The sequence below is a fragment of the Hippocampus zosterae genome, chromosome 2 (assembly GCF_025434085.1).
Source record: "Hippocampus zosterae strain Florida chromosome 2, ASM2543408v3, whole genome shotgun sequence".
Lineage (NCBI taxonomy): Eukaryota > Metazoa > Chordata > Actinopteri > Syngnathiformes > Syngnathidae > Hippocampus > Hippocampus zosterae.
In genome coordinates, this window is record NC_067452.1 from 6,135,752 (window position 1) to 6,154,516 (window position 18,765).

At 43.2% G+C, this 18,765-nt stretch overlaps 2 protein-coding genes across 3 annotated transcripts in view; one reads left to right on the forward strand and one right to left on the reverse strand.

Annotated features, from left to right (window-relative positions):
* LOC127595803 (fibroblast growth factor 14-like) overlaps positions 1 to 10,548 on the forward strand; it is a 74,716-nt gene extending 64,168 nt beyond the window's left edge. For both annotated transcript variants that reach the window (XM_052057620.1, XM_052057621.1), the window contains 2 exons: positions 7,060 to 7,258; positions 7,625 to 10,548. In XM_052057620.1, coding sequence (XP_051913580.1) covers positions 7,060 to 7,258; positions 7,625 to 7,773 — 348 coding nt within the window. In that variant the 3' untranslated portion in view covers positions 7,774 to 10,548. The remainder of the gene's footprint in view (positions 1 to 7,059; positions 7,259 to 7,624) is intronic.
* Positions 1 to 18,765, reverse strand: part of cdadc1 (cytidine and dCMP deaminase domain containing 1) — a 123,379-nt gene that overhangs the window by 92,883 nt on the left and 11,731 nt on the right. The window lies entirely within an intron of this gene.

Sequence of the window (18,765 nt, forward strand, 5' to 3'; positions counted from 1 at the left end):
ACTCCTCAAGACTGCGACTCTCTCCATATCATGAGATGTTCAACCTCCCCTGCACCCAGACTGCAAGTGAATTACACTTGTGCGGCGCTACCGATGACTAATCTGGCCATATCACCCCAACTGGGCCCCATGATGGGAGCACCCATACAAATTTGATTACATTTGTGCTTGTTGAGGCAACACTCCATCATTAAGATAATGAATTATTATCTGTCATTTTTAATAGCTTGCTCAGAGATCTATATTTTTTAGAAAAAGTCAGATGAAAGATTTACTTGGCTTTTTTTCTTTTGATACACTCCAACTATTTGCATGCAAGGGATAAATGAAACCCTTAATTTTCAACACCATGTCCCTTTTAGCCATTAAATACCTGTACTGGTGTTTTTTGTATTATCGTCTCTCGGGGTAAGTTTCATCAATGGCTAGAATGAGTCTGCAGCCCGCATTGCACTGGAGTCACTCTTTGACTCCTAATTCCACAATTATTGTTTCTCCAAGAGATTCTTGAGCCTCTTCTTGTAATTTGTTAACGATGTGCTGCAAACTTAGTTATACATGGCCGCACTGTCCCATGGATCCCAGATTCCAAGCATCTGGTTTTGTGTGTGTGTGTTTGAGGGTGTGACCAACAGATGGCTCAGTATGCAATGAGCTGCAGCCTGATAATTATGGACCATGTCGTAAAGTGGGGATGAGTTTAGCTTGTGAGCAAGACAGGGAGTAGACAGGAGTGTGTACTGTGCATGGGTGTCAAGTACACGCTGGCGTGCCGCATGCACATTGTGTTGTTGTTTTTAATCACAATGTATCAAAAGGAAGTGTATTCTGTCATGCTGGGCTCAGTATGCCTGACATAGACCAGACACCATCATTTTGTGACTGACTTTCATCCATCTTTTCTATCCTGGCGCTGATCCTGCTGCTTTTTATCTCAGTAACGTCAGGCCTGGGGGTTTTCCCTTTCACATTCCGAAATGTTCAATGAAGATTCTAAATTCTCCCGAGCTGTGAATGCTTATTATTTATCAATTTGTGCCCAGTCGCCCATTTGCTGCCCCGCGCCTAACGACTGCTGGGATAGGCTCCACGGCACATCCGCGATCCATAGTAGGGTAAGCAGTCTAGAGCAGGGGTGTCCAACTCCAGTCCACGAGAGCCCCTGTCCAGCATGTCTTCGAGGTCTCCCTCCTCCAACGCACCTGATTCAAGTCATCAGGCTTCTCAGAGCTTCTCAAGGACAGGAGTTGGACACCCCTAGTCTAGAGCATGGATGGGTATGTGTGTGTGTGTGTGTGTGTGTGTGTGTGTGTAAAAAACACAAACCACCAAAACCAAGGTACACAAGGTAATCAGACGTACTTCTTAGGCCTTTTAATTGTATTTTTTTAAAAACCTTTTTTTAATGCACTTCCTGTTGAGTACAGTGTAGGAATATTTTCTTCAGGTTTGTGTGCAAAACCAAACCAGAGCACTGGTGTCGCCATTCAGAGCACTGAGATTGCAGCACTCAGACGGCCAAAAGCTGTCATTTTAGTATCCGGCGAGGTGAGAGGGAGAGGGACACTTATAGTGTCACACTTATAGTGACTGAAACGTGATTTTTTTTTTTCCTGCGTGTTCCAAAATGTCATCAACTTGTGATGTCATCTTACAAAATACCCACTCTGACACAATCTTAAATCAGCGGCCTGTCATCTCATTTTTAGCAAGACTGCACGTTTCACAGAAACAAATTCAGTCAATTACCCACAAGTTTTGGTGTGTTCTTACCTCCACGAAGGAGGCTACGCTTAGAGCCAGTTTATTTGACAGCGGAATTACACAAAAACTGTCTCCAACAGCCCTCTTCAATCCTTTTGTCTTGCCTCCTCACTGATTCTTTTTTTCTGTGGAACAATTTGTTTACCCACAATCCCCCTGGGTAATTAGTGCTGTGATAATAACTGGCAACAAACACACCCACAAACTGAGCAGTGTACGCGCATACACAAACGCGTGCGCTTGCCCACACATCGGGGTGAAAAACAATTCCCACAAACGGAAAAGAGTGCAAGCCACGTTTTTAAACATGAGGGTCTGAACGATTATGCATTTTTTAAATCATGAACCAATATACTATAATTGTAATTCAAAATAAGTCTATAGTTTTCCTGATTACTGTCAGTTGCTCTGCCTTCAAAAACAGCCCATGTCAGAGGTCTGATGTCAGAGGAGTTTTTTTTCTCTCCAAAAAGCTGGTCCCATCTTGGGGGTAATCTTGTTTCCTTTCAAAAATACTTTAATAAAGGCTTGTCTTTTGAAAGCCGAGTCTTCAGACTCATTGTGCCAAAGCGGTTTCGATAGCTCGATTGTAGGGCTGAACAATTTTTTTTTTCAAATTGACATTGCATACACTGAAAAAAAAACATGGATGGCAGGTTAATGGAGCACTCTAAATCAGGGGTGGGCAAACCTTTTGGCTCGGGGGCCGCATTGACTTAAAATTTGACAGAAGGGCCAGGTCAGCACGAGCTATGGTACATTAAAAAAAACTGCATTTGTTGACGGTCCATATCAGACATTAACAGAACAAAAGCATGAAAGTACTGTATTAATATACTTTTTTAAAATGACAACAGTGTTGTTGATGACCTATTTTAGCCTGTGCATTGCTGCAGATGGGTTGTGATCAGACCAGTTGAAGTAGAGTGATACAGAGGTCCTAGGTGGTCGAAAAGATTCCCCCCGCCCCAGTGTTCTGCAACTTCAAGTCAATGCGCCACCTGGCGGTGAAATGCCTGTCATTACAAGTCCAATTGAAATGAATGCAATCATTCACATCGAACCTTAATTGTGGACCAACCTTCAGCGGGCCGGATTAAAAAGACCAACGGTTCGGATTTGGCCCGCGGGCCGTAGTTTGCCCACCTCTGCTCTAAATTGTCCACAGGTGTGAATGCGAGTGTGGATTGTTGTTCGTCTCTGTGTGCCCTGCAATTGGCTGGCCAGTTCAGGGTGTCCCCCGCCTACTGCCCGAAGACAGCTGGGATAGGCTCAAATATGCCCCGCGACCTTTGTGAGAATAAGCGGATCAGAAAATGGATGGATGGAAATGTGCGTGCGTGTGTGCGTGTGTGCGTGTTATTTTTAGCAGGGCTGAACAATTGAATTCAAGTTTGATGCCGAAATATACCAGAATACACACACAGGGTGCAATTAAAAAAAAAAACAAAGAAAAATATTTGACTGGTTGATAGACTTTATTTGTTTGACTATTTGTGTATATTTTATTCATTACTATCGCGTCTGGTAAATTGATTGCTTAAGAAGTGCAGTCCACGTCTACATATTAATGTTTCATGACACATAATAATGATACATTTATTTTGAAAGCGCTTTTCATCGGACTCAAAGACACTTGACAAGAGTTTAAAACACGGGATGAAATGGACACTTTAAAGCCAAGCATATATGATTTAAAACAAACACATATAAAAGAGATGTTAAACGCATTGCGCAACAGGCGAGTTTTAAGAAATTATTTGAAGGATTGGACGTCAGTACAGTTGAGGATGTGTTGCGGTAGAGAGTTCCAGAAGGTGGGGGGTGGCAACTAGTGCAGTGATAAAGCCACAGGTTCTTGTAATCAGATTATGTGAAACTGTCATAGTGAACACAAAAAAGAGAATTCAGGATAATTTATTGTTTGCATATGTACAAAAAAAATGTGTAAGACCTTCAAAAAAAGAATTGTAATTGCAACATTTGAGGGTGGGTTTGGGGGGAGGGTGGCAATCAGAAAATGCTTCAAGCTCATTTTGCCCGCTCGAATGTCTCCTATACGAGTTCCCTGGGCACGCCCCCGAAAAAGGAGGAAGTAGCACCAAGTTTCTCGAATCTCGTCTCCAGCTCTGCCCTGAAACATAAAGCGAATTTTGGGTGGTGGAGGACCCCTGCTAGACGTCACCAGCACGAATCTGGCCACAAGCAGTGAATCGGCCGGTTTGGTTTCAGCCTCTCCACCCTCACAGTCGCCTCTCTCAGGGAAAGGACAACTTGTGACCTTTCTGTCATTCAAAGGCTGCCCGGGTTGACGTCGCCACGAACGTCAGCTTGCTGCTTTTAACAGTTTGTTGGTGGATTCCACTCATCCTTGCGGCGAAGCAAAACACAGTTCAGGCTCGTTTTCATCACTGCTTGTCACAGAACAAATATGAAACCATGTCACACATAACATTTGGTTAGTGTGGGGCGAGGGGCCGTTAACAGTGATTAACGCCTCTCTCTCTAAGAAGGAGATGACTAGAAGGTAAACGAATCCGAATTAGGATCGCTTGGCCTTGGTACAGGGATACGTTTCTTGGTGCCATTCAACTGTGCTCTGTTTTTAGTAGGGCTGAACATTCAGTCAAATTGAAATTGCAAAACACACACACACTGAGGAAAAAAATGGTGTGCTGAATTTATTCAATTGTATTTCATCAAGTGGTTGCATGACATACAATCATCTGGATCCAGATACACTTGTTAGGTCAACTAAACATATGTTGGAAAAAAAAAAACATGATTATACTGTTGTGTGCAGCCACTTGACAAAATAAAATTGAGCATCTTCAACAGATATTTCCAATGCTGTGAAAAATACTTCCAATGGCTCAGAACAAAATATTTGACTTGTTCTGGAGAGTCCTGATCTAATTTCTAATGAACATTTGACATAGGTGCTGAAACAAGCAGTCTGGAGAGGTCCCCTTCATACCTGAGTCGGCCGGAGCAGTTTGCTCACAGGGACTGATTGCCTGAAAAGGCAGTGCAGCAAAATATCCGTTAAAAGGACCCTCTTTTTTCTGGCCAGTTTCATTCTTTTTAAATGTTTTTTTAACTTATTATCAATATATCTGTTGTCCCCCGAAAATAAAAACAATTTCCGACATTCCTTTGTTAATTTCCAGTATGTTTCATTGATGTTATCCGTTTTTTTTCTTCAATTTTTACATGGGTCTTTCTTGAACCGAATGGTAACAGCAATTCTGTCCAGGTCTGTAGATAAAGGTGCTGTCTGCACAAAGGGGGCACCAAAGAAGCATGACGCTTGTCATATCCATGGCCCTTTTTGTATTTGATCATGTACGGGAACAGCTGGGACTCAGCCTTGCATGCAAAGTACTGAGCACGTCCAAGTCAAAAGATAGCAGAGAGCACGCCTATGTGCAATGTGAGAGAAAATAAGAGCGTGATGGGGGGGGGGGGGGGGTAGCAAGATAAAGAATGCGCGATAAGAAGAGAATGAGAATCTCCTGCTGTTTTTCCGAGCAGCAGGCTGTTGTTGACTTTGTGATTTATTCTCCCCATTTTCCTTCATGTCCCACTTTCACTCTGCTCTGTGCTCTTTCATTCATTCTTTTTTTCCTTTCTGGTACCTTCAAAATGATGACAGGACCACACAGCCTAGCACCGCCAAAATGACTCACCTGGCTTCAGCTTGAGCGTCAAACAGCTTTTATTCTAAAAGTGGCTTTGAATGATGCATGGCCCCCCTGACCAGCGCAAACATGAGCCGGGCACTGCGCGCATCACAAAAGATTGTCTTCTTCAACAAATGAATAATGAAGCTTGGCCCAAGGTCGAGACTAAATATGTATTACAACCTAACCAGTGCTGCCCCAAAGATCCTGCGCCGGTTTCAAATGCGAGCAGTCACCCACGCGTGATTGGTGGCGGCATGCTAGTGTCATAAATAGAGCATTCGATCTTCATCACCTGCCTCGTTTTGTCACCAACCAATTATTTTGTCACATTTCATAGCTGAGCAAATGCTCCTGAACGCCCCTCCATTCATCCCCTGGAGCCACAAGTGTGTGAGTGTGTGCGTGCGTGATGCGCGCGAGTGCGCGTACATACAGTAGGATGTACTCACAGCTGCTTACTGCCACGGCAGTGCTTTGGAAGAGCAATCTTTTATGGGACAGAATTATATGTTAAATTAGCGAGTGGTCGTCGTGTCCGTTTCTTTACGTCTCACACTTGCAGACCACCAACCACTCCATGCACACACATTGAGCCCTCCCTCTCAAGCGCTGGTTGGTTGCCACGGCTACATTGTCGCCTCTCTTCCTCATGTTGCTATGAGACTCGGACCGGCAGACCTGAGCTGAATGACAATGTGTCTGTGGCTCTGACAAGAGGCCCACAACAGCCAATAAGAGGAAGCCCAGACAAACATAGCCAACGGGGATTATGTGGGCCTCATGTGAAGGGGTACTTGAGTCCTCTCGTATGTTAATCTGCGCAGACAGTTCATTGATGGAAAAGTGGACCAGAATGTTATCCCTCCACACTCATTGCCATTTTTAGTTGTTTGTGAGCAAGGTGACAGTAAGGAATGACTCGCTGAAAACTATGTGGGTGTGTAGGATGGGGCACGATGGAGTCAATTGACCCTTTCGGGGACGGCGGTTACAACATTGGACAGTTTATCAGGTTACAGGGTACATGATTAGGTTAAAGTTACACATTGATCATTTTTCCGGGTGTCTTCATAAAATGTCTAGGCCAGTTCAGTTTAAGGAATTGCAGTACACAGAATATCGGTTCTGGGAGAAAGCGGCTCTTTCGGAGGCAAAGGACAAGTCCGGCTTTCATTACGGTGATGCGGGTGGAGCTAGGCAAGGCATGCAACAAAGCTTTTGGCCGACTGAGCAACTTTGTCACTTGAGGTACAGAGAATGACACAAAGAGGAAAGTCAAACTTTGTCTCAAATAATAACGTTTGAACACAAATCCAAATTTTACACATTTTGTTCTCCTCGCGGCAGCCCGGTGACTTCTAAAAGAATCAAGGTGGACACTTTATTGACTGGCGGATTAAATACTGCGGCTCGTCAAAACAAGAAACAGCGGAACGTGTTCATGAGAGGCGCTCTTTGTCAAGCGCCCGTTCATTCCTCTTTGGAACGATGTGACATTTCTTCTCTCTTCATCTTCATCTTGTGCGAGGATTCATGAGATGATGGAAAGAGTAACAACAGTGCTTCCATCACACGATTGTTCAAAGTCTTTTCATGCCTGTGTCCTCAGGAAATGTTCACCCCGGAGTGCAAATTTAAGGAGTCTGTGTTCGAGAACTACTATGTGATCTACAGCTCCATGCTGTACAGGCAAAAGGAGTCTGGCCGGGCCTGGTTCCTTGGCCTCAACAAGGAAGGGCAGGCCATGAAGGGCAACAGAGTCAAGAAGACCAAACCAGCTGCACATTTCTTGCCTAAACCTATAGAAGGTAACTCCCACTCACCTTCATGTTTTGCTACAAATGTGCCTTCAGTCATGCTACTACTAATAATAATGTGTGTGTATCCATGTTACTGAATGTTAACAGATGGTTTGACATGCTTTTTTTTTTTTAACTCATTCAGTACCAGCCAATTCTAGACCAAGTTTGAAAAGACGTTGAAAAACGTCTTTGGGAGTGAATGAAGCAGCAGCACTGATTTTAGAAGTACTGTCGAAGATTTGAATGAAATGCCATTTTTCCTTTTCTTTTTCTTTCATCAGTCGCTCTAACTCTCACTTTTGCCCTGATGTCACGGATCTGTTATCCATCCTCTCCTTATCCCCCCGCCCATTTCCCGACCCGCCCCTCCAGTTGCAATGTACCGAGAGCCTTCACTGCATGACGTAGGGGAGGCGGCGCCTAAGATCGCCGGGGGCCCGCCTTCCAAAAGCACAACCAGCGAGCCAGTGGTCATGAACGGCGGTAAGCCCGTCAGCAAACCTGACAAGGAGGAGACATAGCCCACCGTCCCCACCCCCGCTTCCCCTTTTCCATCCGCAAGCAACCAGAGGCCAGGAAAAGTCCAGCCATTCTGCAACCAAGGTGACAAAAGAGACTCAAAGTCAAGCTGAGACTGGTCGGCAGTGAGGGAGCACGCGCCACCCCGCTGATCACAATAAGATAGATCAGGTCTTGTCGGCGGCCGAGGGCCAAACACAAAGAAAATGAAGTGGCAGGAGTGTGAGCTCCCCTTGGCAGAAAGGATGTTCTGAAAATGAAACAAACACACCATGATACAAATGTGCCATCTCCGCTGGTGTTTTCCTGTAAGAGGCCTGCTTGTCCTTCTCCGATCTTGCTCGGTTTGCAGGTACGCTTGTTTAAAACACACACACACACACACACAAGCTCCACGCCGTGGATTTGAAGCCACCCTGACAAAAAATATGATGGAGTGTTGAAGCTGCATCCAATTGGACACGCAACGCTCTGTATGTCACCACCAGTTCAGTTCTTATTTGACAGTCAGGCATGTTTCTTTATTTCTTTGTTGCCAGTTGGTTTTAAGGACACAAAAACCCCGCTGGTTGCGCAGAGACAGATGCGATTTCACTCGCTACCTCCCTGCCAAGCACCTAATGAATGCTACCCACCTCTTCCCTGTGTAGCCATTCAAGAATTCTAGCCTGGCCTTGCTCGCATCGGCACGTAGCAAGAACTGAAGAGGTTTCACATGTTTGGAGCCCAAAACAAATGAAGCCCAGTTATTATTTATGTGGAATAGCAAAGGACATGTAAAGTGTAGCTGAAGTTCTACGCGCAAAGCTCCACACAGAGATCGGGAAATAGTTATCCTGGAAAAAAAAAAACAGTTCTTGATTTTTGGTTGCACTTGATGAAAATGGGCTCAACTGCGGTAATACATTTGTTGGGAACTTGACATAATTTGACCACATTTTCATCATGTGCTCCACGTTTGAATGAAGTAAATCCAAAGGATTTTCTTTTTTTCAGCGCACACAGAAGGCTTTGTACCCTCGATGCTTGGACCCCAAACAGGATAACACATCCCAAAAAGTCTTGTGCACCACGCGTAGCGATTGTACCTCGAGGAACAGAAATGACTTCCATTTCTGACGGTGTATTACATTCTGCTCCTTTTCCATTAACTTGAATTTCAAGGCAGAAGGGTGGAAGTGAACAGGGTAAATCACGTCAAAGCCACACTTTGTCACTGAGGTGAAGCGGATGTGTGACATGCCGGTCGATTGATGCGATCATGCTTTTGAACACGGTGGCTTGAAATAGTCTACGAGGGTTTGACCGCAAATATAGCCTCAATCAGAATATCGCATAACCAGCTCGTGCGGGTAACCGTCCGCTCAATGACAGCAAACCAAATAGATTCCTCACTGTGACCATCAACATGACTCCAATCTGTTCAGGACTTGAAGCCTTGCTCAAGAACCGGGCCTTTTGTTCAGACGCCAGTGAACTAAACTGGTAGTTGCTTCTAAACGATCCCTTTTAGAAGGTAAAAATACTGTGATACTCCTTGTCGTGTTTGTGCCAGTGTAAAAGATGTGCGGTAGAGCATTAGAGCAGGGGTGGGCACACCAGTTCTCACAGATCAGCATGATCAATTCATATGAGCACGTCTATCAGAAGGGGATCCAAAAAAATGTCTCAGGGTCAGACATTGTGGCTCAAAGCAGCCATATATGGCGGATTCCAGGACTCCAGGGGCGCTGTGGAGTTCTATGATGAAATGGAGAAGGGGGAAATAATATAGAGGTATGTTAGACAAATCCAGGGAGCAGGCGTAAAACAACCTAGAGAGTTGGATGTAAGCAGTGGAGAGAAGAGGAAGGAGGATCAGTCACAGCAAGAGCGCGGCGCATGTGTGAATAAAAGGGGTGGTCGTTTTTTTTTTATAGCTCATCCGCAACGGTCTTAGCCATTAAAAATCAAAATGTGACCCTTGAGCACCAAAGTTTGCCCACCCCCCGGCCTTGGTGGCACACATTCCAGGATTGGTTCTTCCCTCCAGACTGGAACAGGCACTCTGTGAAGATAGCCACAAAGACAGAAACAAGAGCTGTATAACGAGTTACATGGCCTCGGCAAAAGGTCGTCAGTACCACGGGCCAAAGTCGCGACACCCAAGGCAGAAATACCTGAGCGGATAATGCGGTGTGCCGTTCCCTCATTTTTCGTACTGCGATATTTTGTTCAATTGTTTGTGCGCCAATGGCTCATCTGCTCGCCACCTCAAAAGTGTCATCTTGCACTGTGTCAAGTGTATTTCTGCTGTCGTCCCAATGAGAAGTTGTTGTAAATTTTCTGATTTGTACAGTTGAGCCTCTAAAGTGAAACACCCTCTGGCCGCGGTTGTACTATTTGCGTTTGCACACCATGTTTTAAAGAAGAAAAAAAGGTAACTATGTCTGTAGTTGCTCAACACAAGATCGCAATTAAGAGAGCGTCAAGGGAATAACTGTGCCTTCATTACACAAACACTCATTACAAAAGCAGCAATGGCCTCAATATGAGTTTTTAGAAGAAATAGACCACGAAAAGTGTAAATAGTGTCCACCCAAAATCATGGACTCAATAGCGATATTCGGGCTGATTTAGATCCCGCTATCCCTGATTATCGGACGCCTATAAAAGATTATCCAAGGTGGTTATCCCGTGTTGTGGGGTGTGTTCAGTGTTTTTCCTCCGCCATTTTGCTTGGAATGCCACCAATTAGAGAGGTTCAATATTTACAATCGCACGAAAGCACAGAGTTCTGCCGGGCTCTTTTATTGCTTTTAACCACTCTTCTTTTGATTTTTCATCAATCTGGAGCCCACGTGGGACCAGATTGCCTCTGCTCGCCAATGTTGGTACTCGGCCGGGCATCTAGATCGGGGGAGGAGACTCGCGATTTGATTGCTGGCGATATGGTTGCGTGCGTGGTATGCTCGCGCAATCCCATGAGTTCACCACCCATTCAGAGAGCAGTACCAACAGGTGTGCAAAATGTTTTCCTCATCACGGCCTGTTGCATTTCAAAAATCGTTTCAGATCAGACTGATCTTACTTTAAAAATGTCATACATTTCAGATTATAGTTACTTTCATTTGAAAGTAATAGATTTTGTGACAATAGTAGCGTCAAGTGTAGAATAACAAGTTACTCTAAATTTAAATGACTTTTTAATCAGGGATTAATTGATTTCATCATGATTTAAACATTTTAAAACGAAAATGCAAAACACGCAACACGGCTGGTAACTTGTAATGGAGGATCTTTAACTATATAGTGTGGGCTATCATGTTAAATCTTGGTGGGAGATCACTGCCTTTGATTAATATTTGTATAAGTAAGATCTTTTTTTTTTTTAAGGACACATCGTGGAACTGTTGTTTGGTCGGGTAAATAAATAAACCCAGACTGTATGCCATAAATAAAATTATAAACAAACTCAAATTAAATTCCACTCATGGGAAGGTTAAGTTTATATTGCCAATACACATTCCTATTGTCAAGAACACAATGGATTTTTAAAAAATGTACTAAAGTATACTCGATCATTGTGTTAACAACGATAATAATAGAAGAAGTATCCCGGTAATTTATAATTGGTCTCACTAGATAGATTCCAAGTTCAGTTACGGGTAGTTGTAATCCTCTGAAATGCATTACACAATACAGTACACTCACTCGGTGAATCAGTGTGCAGTGGCAGGAAAGGAACAGGAAGTACAAGGTCTTCGTTCTGCCAATCAGCGGGTAGCTCACGTTTTTCAGCCAAGGGAACCAAACTTTTGTTTCAAAGATGAAGGCGTGTCTCGTCTCAGTGAGTAAATTAAAAGCAAGATATAAGTCCATGCCCCTTGCCTGGAATAAAAATGATCGTCAATTTGCTGACGCTTCTGCACACCCATGAACCATTTGAAGGATGATGCAACGTCACAAGCAAGGATGTTTAACATTCGCATAACATTCAATTCCTACACGCTCATTCTTTGCATCACAGCCACATTAGCGGCCATGTGAAGTATGTGCAGGAACTTTTTCAGAAAATTAGTGTGACTTCAAATGTGTATGCAGCATCGGCGTTCTATTCCTCTTTCCATCTGTGTTGAATAAATAAATAACGAAATATTCCGGGTGACGTATGTGGCACGAATCACCATGTCGCAAATTTTTGGGGGGATTTTTTTCCACTCTAATTGCTGTAGTAGTTGGCAATGGTAGTCCAGCACTTACTGCAGCTCAAAATGTGATTCTACCTGTCAGTATGGAGAAATAGGAGACATTTCAGTGACATAAATAGTCACAGAAATGAATGAAAACACCCAAATAGCCCGGACCTAATCTCACTTTCTTATTTGTCAAATGTTGCTGCATCTATTGCTGTGCAATGTTTAGCAGATGTACGAAGCAATTGAAAATACAATGTTCAGAAACGCTGCTGAGTCATAATTGTTCTGTGAAGCAAGTGCAGATTTACAGTATTTTTGTAGAATATTGCCAAGTTTTTAGAAAGTATATCCAGATTTTTTTTTCATCCCATATCACCCACTCCTAGTTTCAGGTGAATCAAACAAAAAAAATGGAAGTAATAAACGAGCACGTCTGACTCTTACCGGGGCGTAATTTAGTTTGTCGGATTGCGGTCGCCGTATTGTGACTGCACAGGTCTTTGGCCTTGGATTTATAAATGAATGGACCTTAAATGAAACCCTCACGGCTGAATCCAGAGGGCAGTCGTCGTACGTTGCCTCTCGTACTTACAACTTCTGTTATTTTATATTATTCATTCATTCATCTTCCGAGCCGCTTGATCCTCACTAGGGTCGCGGGGGGTGCTGGAGCCTATCCCAGCTGTCTTCGGGCAGTAGGCGGGGGAAACCCTGAATCGGTTGCCAGCCAATCGCAGGGCTATTTTATATTATTTTATTCTTTTTTTTTTAAATGTAATTTATTGGCTGAAAACACTTACCAGTGCATGTTTTGCACTGGATCTTGGTATGGATTAATGAGATGCTTTCAAAGAACCAACTTCACTGTTTGCATCGACCATTCAGTGTATATCATCTCACTCTCGTGAATCATGACTGACTGAGGCTAGGTTTACATTTCGCAGCGAATTTGTCCTGCTTGGCTTTGTTTTCGGTTCATAGTTGTTGGTTGGGGCAATATGATGCAGATCACTCTTTGAGTAGCACTTGTAGAAGAACATTTGAAATCATATTTTTACAGATTAAATATGTATGCTGCGCTTCTCTGAGATGTATTGGTACAACCGTATGCCTTGCACGGTGGCGTTTTCGCCGTAGACACAGAAAATGTGACAAGGCCACACAGAAATCAATGTATTCAAGTTAGGTGGGGCTGAGCGAGTGGCAATGTAAGATGGCCGTCGGTGGCTTCTCCCAACTGCGAGACAAAGCGTCATTGTTCATTTGTAGGTACGTGTCTCCCGCTTTGCATTTTGCTAGGTAACAGCCAATCAGCGACTATCTTGCATACCGAAATTGATGGCAGATCCATTCATATCGTATAAAGAGCACAATGGCTCTCAATTCTTCACAATTCAAAGTGCTGCTTTTTACTTTGCATTTTGAAAACATGTTACCCCAGCAATGTTTACGATTCTAAAAATCATAAAAAGTATTTTGCATTATTTGCACATTAAATACATGAGCGGCGTTCATAGCAAGACTTACTTTCGCAATTATCTCTAAATTCGACCTGCGTCTGAGAGGTTCCACTGTCGACCAAATATTCACATGCCTCTCGGGTCGAGAGGCATGTCTCTCAACATTCTCAAAGTGATGTTCTATCCCTTGATGAGTTTGTTGGCCAGTGTTGTGCTTGTCTCTTGTAGATGAACTGTCGATCTTTTCCGTGTATTGTGGCACTCGTGTCGCGCTCTAACGGTTGCTAGGAAACGATCAGAAAACAAGCCCTGACAATCTTGTCTATCGACATGTCCTCCGACCAAGGGAATTCGAGAGATATAGTGGACTGAAGGCTGTCCATCCTGCACCACAGAGATCACACGCATTGTGTGTGTTCTTCTTGACATGATACTGTCCCGGAGTTCTCAACAACAAGCTTTTTTAATTTTTTAAAATGGAGTTCAGGTCACATCTTCATTTGAGCTGACCTTATCATTGAAACCCTTCTTGTCTGACACATATGGTACATATAAAGTATCACGTTCAATTGAAGTATGCCTGGCGGGATACATTGTGGTCATCATGCAGTACTCGCTTTTTTTCATTGGGAAGGAATGTTCTTCCCGGTGCAATTCAGCACTGAATTATCAATCCTCATCTTAGTGCGTTAGCACCTGAGGGATTGCTGCTTTTGAAGAGCTCTCACACGTATTCAAGAATAATTCCCCGGTCGGCGGACCAAAGAAGCAGATATAACAGGGTCTTCCGGGTTGCTAACCACACATCCCAATTTTGGTGAGAATCGTTAGCCTGCCTAGCATCAAAGCTACGATTATGAGCACTGACAACATGCTCAGTGCACACACACACACACACAAACACACACATACAAAAAAAAGGAGAGACCATGACAAAGCTGGCATCTTTTGAATTTCCATTCAAATGTGTCGCCACCAGGGACATATGTTATAGCGTGGACGTGCGGTCGTAGCCGGTCAGCAATGCCGGCACATTTTTAGTGACATAAGGGCATGTGACGGGTAGAACTGTGCGCATGATGTTGCCTGTCTCCTTCAGGTTTACTCTGTTCATTGAACAGAAGACCGCCTTACTACATGCATACAACGATCCTTTCCTCCACTGTTGTGTTGGCTATAAAGAGGTTAGCCGGAGCGCTTCTCCCCAACTCCTCACTGCTTGCACTCTTTCCACTCGTACGTTTTGTAACGAAGGCCCAGTGACATGGGGCGGTTGGGGCTAACACATTTGTTCAGAAATATGTAATGAATATAAAGCGGCGTACAGCCAATGGGTGGCTAAAATCCAATTTTAATCCAGCCTTCTAAGCATTTACATCATCGGGATTCTTGTCAAACGTATTGCATTAATTTAGCTCATTTCCCACCTGGTTCAAGTCATATTTATTCATATTTATGCACTTTTGAATTGACATCTCTCATTAAATCATTGGTTAATTGATTTATTGTGGGTATCACTTGGATTTTCTCCGGGTAATCCGGTTTCCTCCCACATTCCAAACAACCCCGCTTCTTGTCCAAAGCCAGCTTGTGTCGTCTCCAGCACACCGGCAACCCTCATGAGGACAAGCGATATAGAAAATGGTTGGAGAAATAATCAGTTGAAAACATGGTCATTATTTGGTATTTTATTATTCAAATGAAATATTTCAAATACACAACCTTTTTTTTTTCATCTCATCTGTCCATTTTGAAAAGTCATACTGTACTGTATGTGACCCCAGAGCACACACACCTGATGTAGTCCATTTCTGCTACTGATTTGCACCAGTCCAGATGTCTTTTTGTTTGTTTGTTTTGTATTTACTTGTTGTCTTGAATGTCTTTTTTGTTTTAGGTTCAGGTAAAGATTAACAGCACCAGTAATAAAAAGCAAGCTGATTTCCAGCAGCTCACCAGTGTTAATCCTGTACAGTTACAGTGAGTTGGTAGCAAAATGTGGCAAGTGCTGATTGTCTTTCAAGTAAGGTTAACTTTCTCTTTAACATTCATAATATGCAAATATTGTACAGTTTGTGTCCAACTTATTGTATACACACAGATCAGAACAATATTCAATAAAAGATTTATAGAAAGAAAGCATGACTTGTTTGAAGTTATTTTTGTATTTCCTGTCAATACACGAGTGTGCTCATACAACAAATCACAGCAGGTAAAAAAAATAAATCAATACACATTTGCATGCATTCAGATAAGCTGATGATGATGCATTTGGGGTTTCAACACACATGGGAAAATTAATTGGGCTCACCGGTCAATCATGTCATCTGGTTTATTTGTTTTTGCAGAGAAGAACAAAAAAACATGTACCGGTAGTCAAAGGCCTCATCTCTCTTCGTTTGAAAAGCATAGCTGCAAATTGTTCTCTATGCTCCCATGCAACACTGCAGCAATATTTAGTGGCTTGATCATCCGTTGCCGTCTCTGCCGCCCCTACCTCGTTGTTCTCTCGGTAATCACCTCATCGCCAAGATGTATCCCTTTGCACTTGCTGTCTCTCTGCACCTGTGCCTATATGGTGTTTTGCTACATCAAGATCAACACTGTGAGTTTCCTTCTCCTGCCATCTGTGGAAAAACGGAGCATCACAAGACTTTTTCCAAATCTACAGAGACTCTTCATCTGGACTTTGAATTGAACGTCATTGCGACATACCTGCTTCTCACTGGACAAGACACAGTTTTAAGTCATTCACAACTATTCTCGTGGTCTAGTGTAGGGCATTTTTCCCCCTTAACATGCTGGCCACAATGACATTTTGTTATCACCATTTTTGTGGTTTATTTTATTCAAACAGGTTGTTCTTTCATCCACCACACACACACTATTTCTGAATTTCAGGTGGCGTTGTAAGCTTGGTGAGTCTGTCTGCTTCATTATTATCATCAAAGAAAACAGGCACACTTCCATGTACTGTATGTCAAGCACACACACACACACACACATGCACATACACACGGGCATGCCCTTTCACCAGTGGTTCTTAACATTGTTAGAGGTACTGAACCCAACAGGTTCATATGCAGTTGCACCGAACCTTGAGTGAAAAATACGTGTTAAAAAAAGTGTTCCTTCAGTTTTGCCGATGCGAGACAAGAGTTGCTCCACTTGGCATGACGAATCATGCAGATAGAACATTGAGTCCCACGTTCCGTGATACATGTGAATCCATGTTGTACGCATTTGTCCACCCCCTTTTTTTATGCTTGACATTGCATGTGTTAAAACATTTGTTTTAAATTGCAGGACATACTATCACCAAAGTCTCACGTTGACTACTGAGCGAACTAAAATTCCCGCAGCACTGTGCATGCACTGTCTAGTTAAGTATTGTTATAATACTTATTATTATATTATTATAGTATTATTATAAAGCATGGTATACATTGAACACTTTATGAACTCTGTTGATACAGCTTGATGTTGGCGACAGTCAATTCATATCAGGATATGTAATTTATACATACAGTATATATGTATGTATATATATAGAGAGAGCTCCTCTTGGTATCTTTTAACACGCTCTTTCCGTGCCGGTCTATGTTCTTCCCCCTTTTAAATGTCCATTGACTTTTCCATATTCCTTCACCAGCTCCTCCTCCTCCAGTCACTCACCTCATTCCCCCCACATCTATCACCTCTCTTCTCCTTCAGAATGGAAAGCTTATGAAGAAAAACAAATGTGAAGATGGGAGGTGAGACAGCAATCATTTATCTCTCAGGTGATAAGTGACATTTAATTCATGCGCGCGCGCACACACACACACACACACACACACACACACACACACACACACACACACACACACACACACACACACACACACACACACTCACACACACGCACACAAAGTGTATTCCTTTGTTTGGAAGGACTTTCTATTACATACCCAGCCTTTATGATATGACGTATTTCAGCCTATTGCTGTTGTGAAAGCTGGAAATCTACCAGATATGAATGAATTGTAAAGACGTAAATATGGAGATCCATCTGACATTATATTTCTTTTCAGCCCTGCACAAAAGGACCATATCAGAACGGCGCCGCCTGTTGCTTCGTTGATAAAAATGCAATATCGAGCCGTTTCCTCCCACTCTGTTTGAAGTGTCTTAGAAGCCACTGTGATCGGAAGGAACGGGAGAGACCTTATTTCCAAGTACACCCCACCCTCACCCCTCCCAGCGAACCACAAACTGGTTGCTTTGTTTCTATGTGCCAATTATTCAGGCAAGGAAGGAGGAAATGGACTGAAGGAAAGCAGCCAGACAAAAAGATCAATACCCAATACAGGTACTCAAATAAAAACCCCACGTTTTTTTTTGGGGGGGGGGGGGGGGCTTGGTGACCTTGGAAACTGGCAGTGGGACCAAACATTTGATTTGGCGTGTGTGTCACGCACAAGAGGCTCAAGGAAACTGGAACCACCATATTTATCCCCAGCGATGTGGGAAAGAGGTGATTAGCACATCCACCTCACCGTTCAGAGGTTGGAGGGTTGAATCCTAGCTTCAGCTCTCTTGTGGAGGAGTGTGTGTGTGTGTGTGTGTGTGTGTGAGAGCTGCGAGCCAAACAGGAAAAGCAGCGCAGAAAATGGATGGAGGGATGTTTAACCCCTCACATTGCACTTTCATCTATTATTTATTAGGGAAAAGGGACATTAAAGTGGAAGCCTCAATGCAGCTTGACTACTACTATGACAACTACCGGTACTTCTATTCTTTCTTCTTTGAAATTTCTAGTGGTTTGTACTACAACAACTGGTCTGTCGAAGTTGACTCGCAGTTGTGGGTGAATGTTGGCAATCTTGAGTAGTCACTCATGGAGACATTTTCCTTCTCATGTGGCAGGTCTCCAATATTGCACACATGTTTGGGTATTAGCTAAGTGTGCACCCCAGTTTAGGAAGAAATCACAAACAGAACTGAAAAACAGGTGGCCATCTACCTTGACCAGCTGTATCTAACAGCAAGTGTCTGCCATGTTCCATCCATTTTCTACCTACCACTTGTGCCCCTCCACTTTAGGTGAGAGGTGGGGTAGTCCCTGGAACAGTTGTCAGGCAAGACGTAGAACAGACAGACAGCCATTATCAGCTATGTATAACAAAAGTTGTCACTGAAGCTAAAATGCATGTTTTTGCTATGTGCCACGGAGAGTACCTGTAGAAACTCATACATTTGGACTCATCTTCTTTTTAGTGTAATAAACAGCAACAGTGTGGATTAAAAAAAAAGAAATAAGAAAGAACACAACAATGTCCTCTGTTCACTGAACCTCGTTTGTTGAAACCATTGT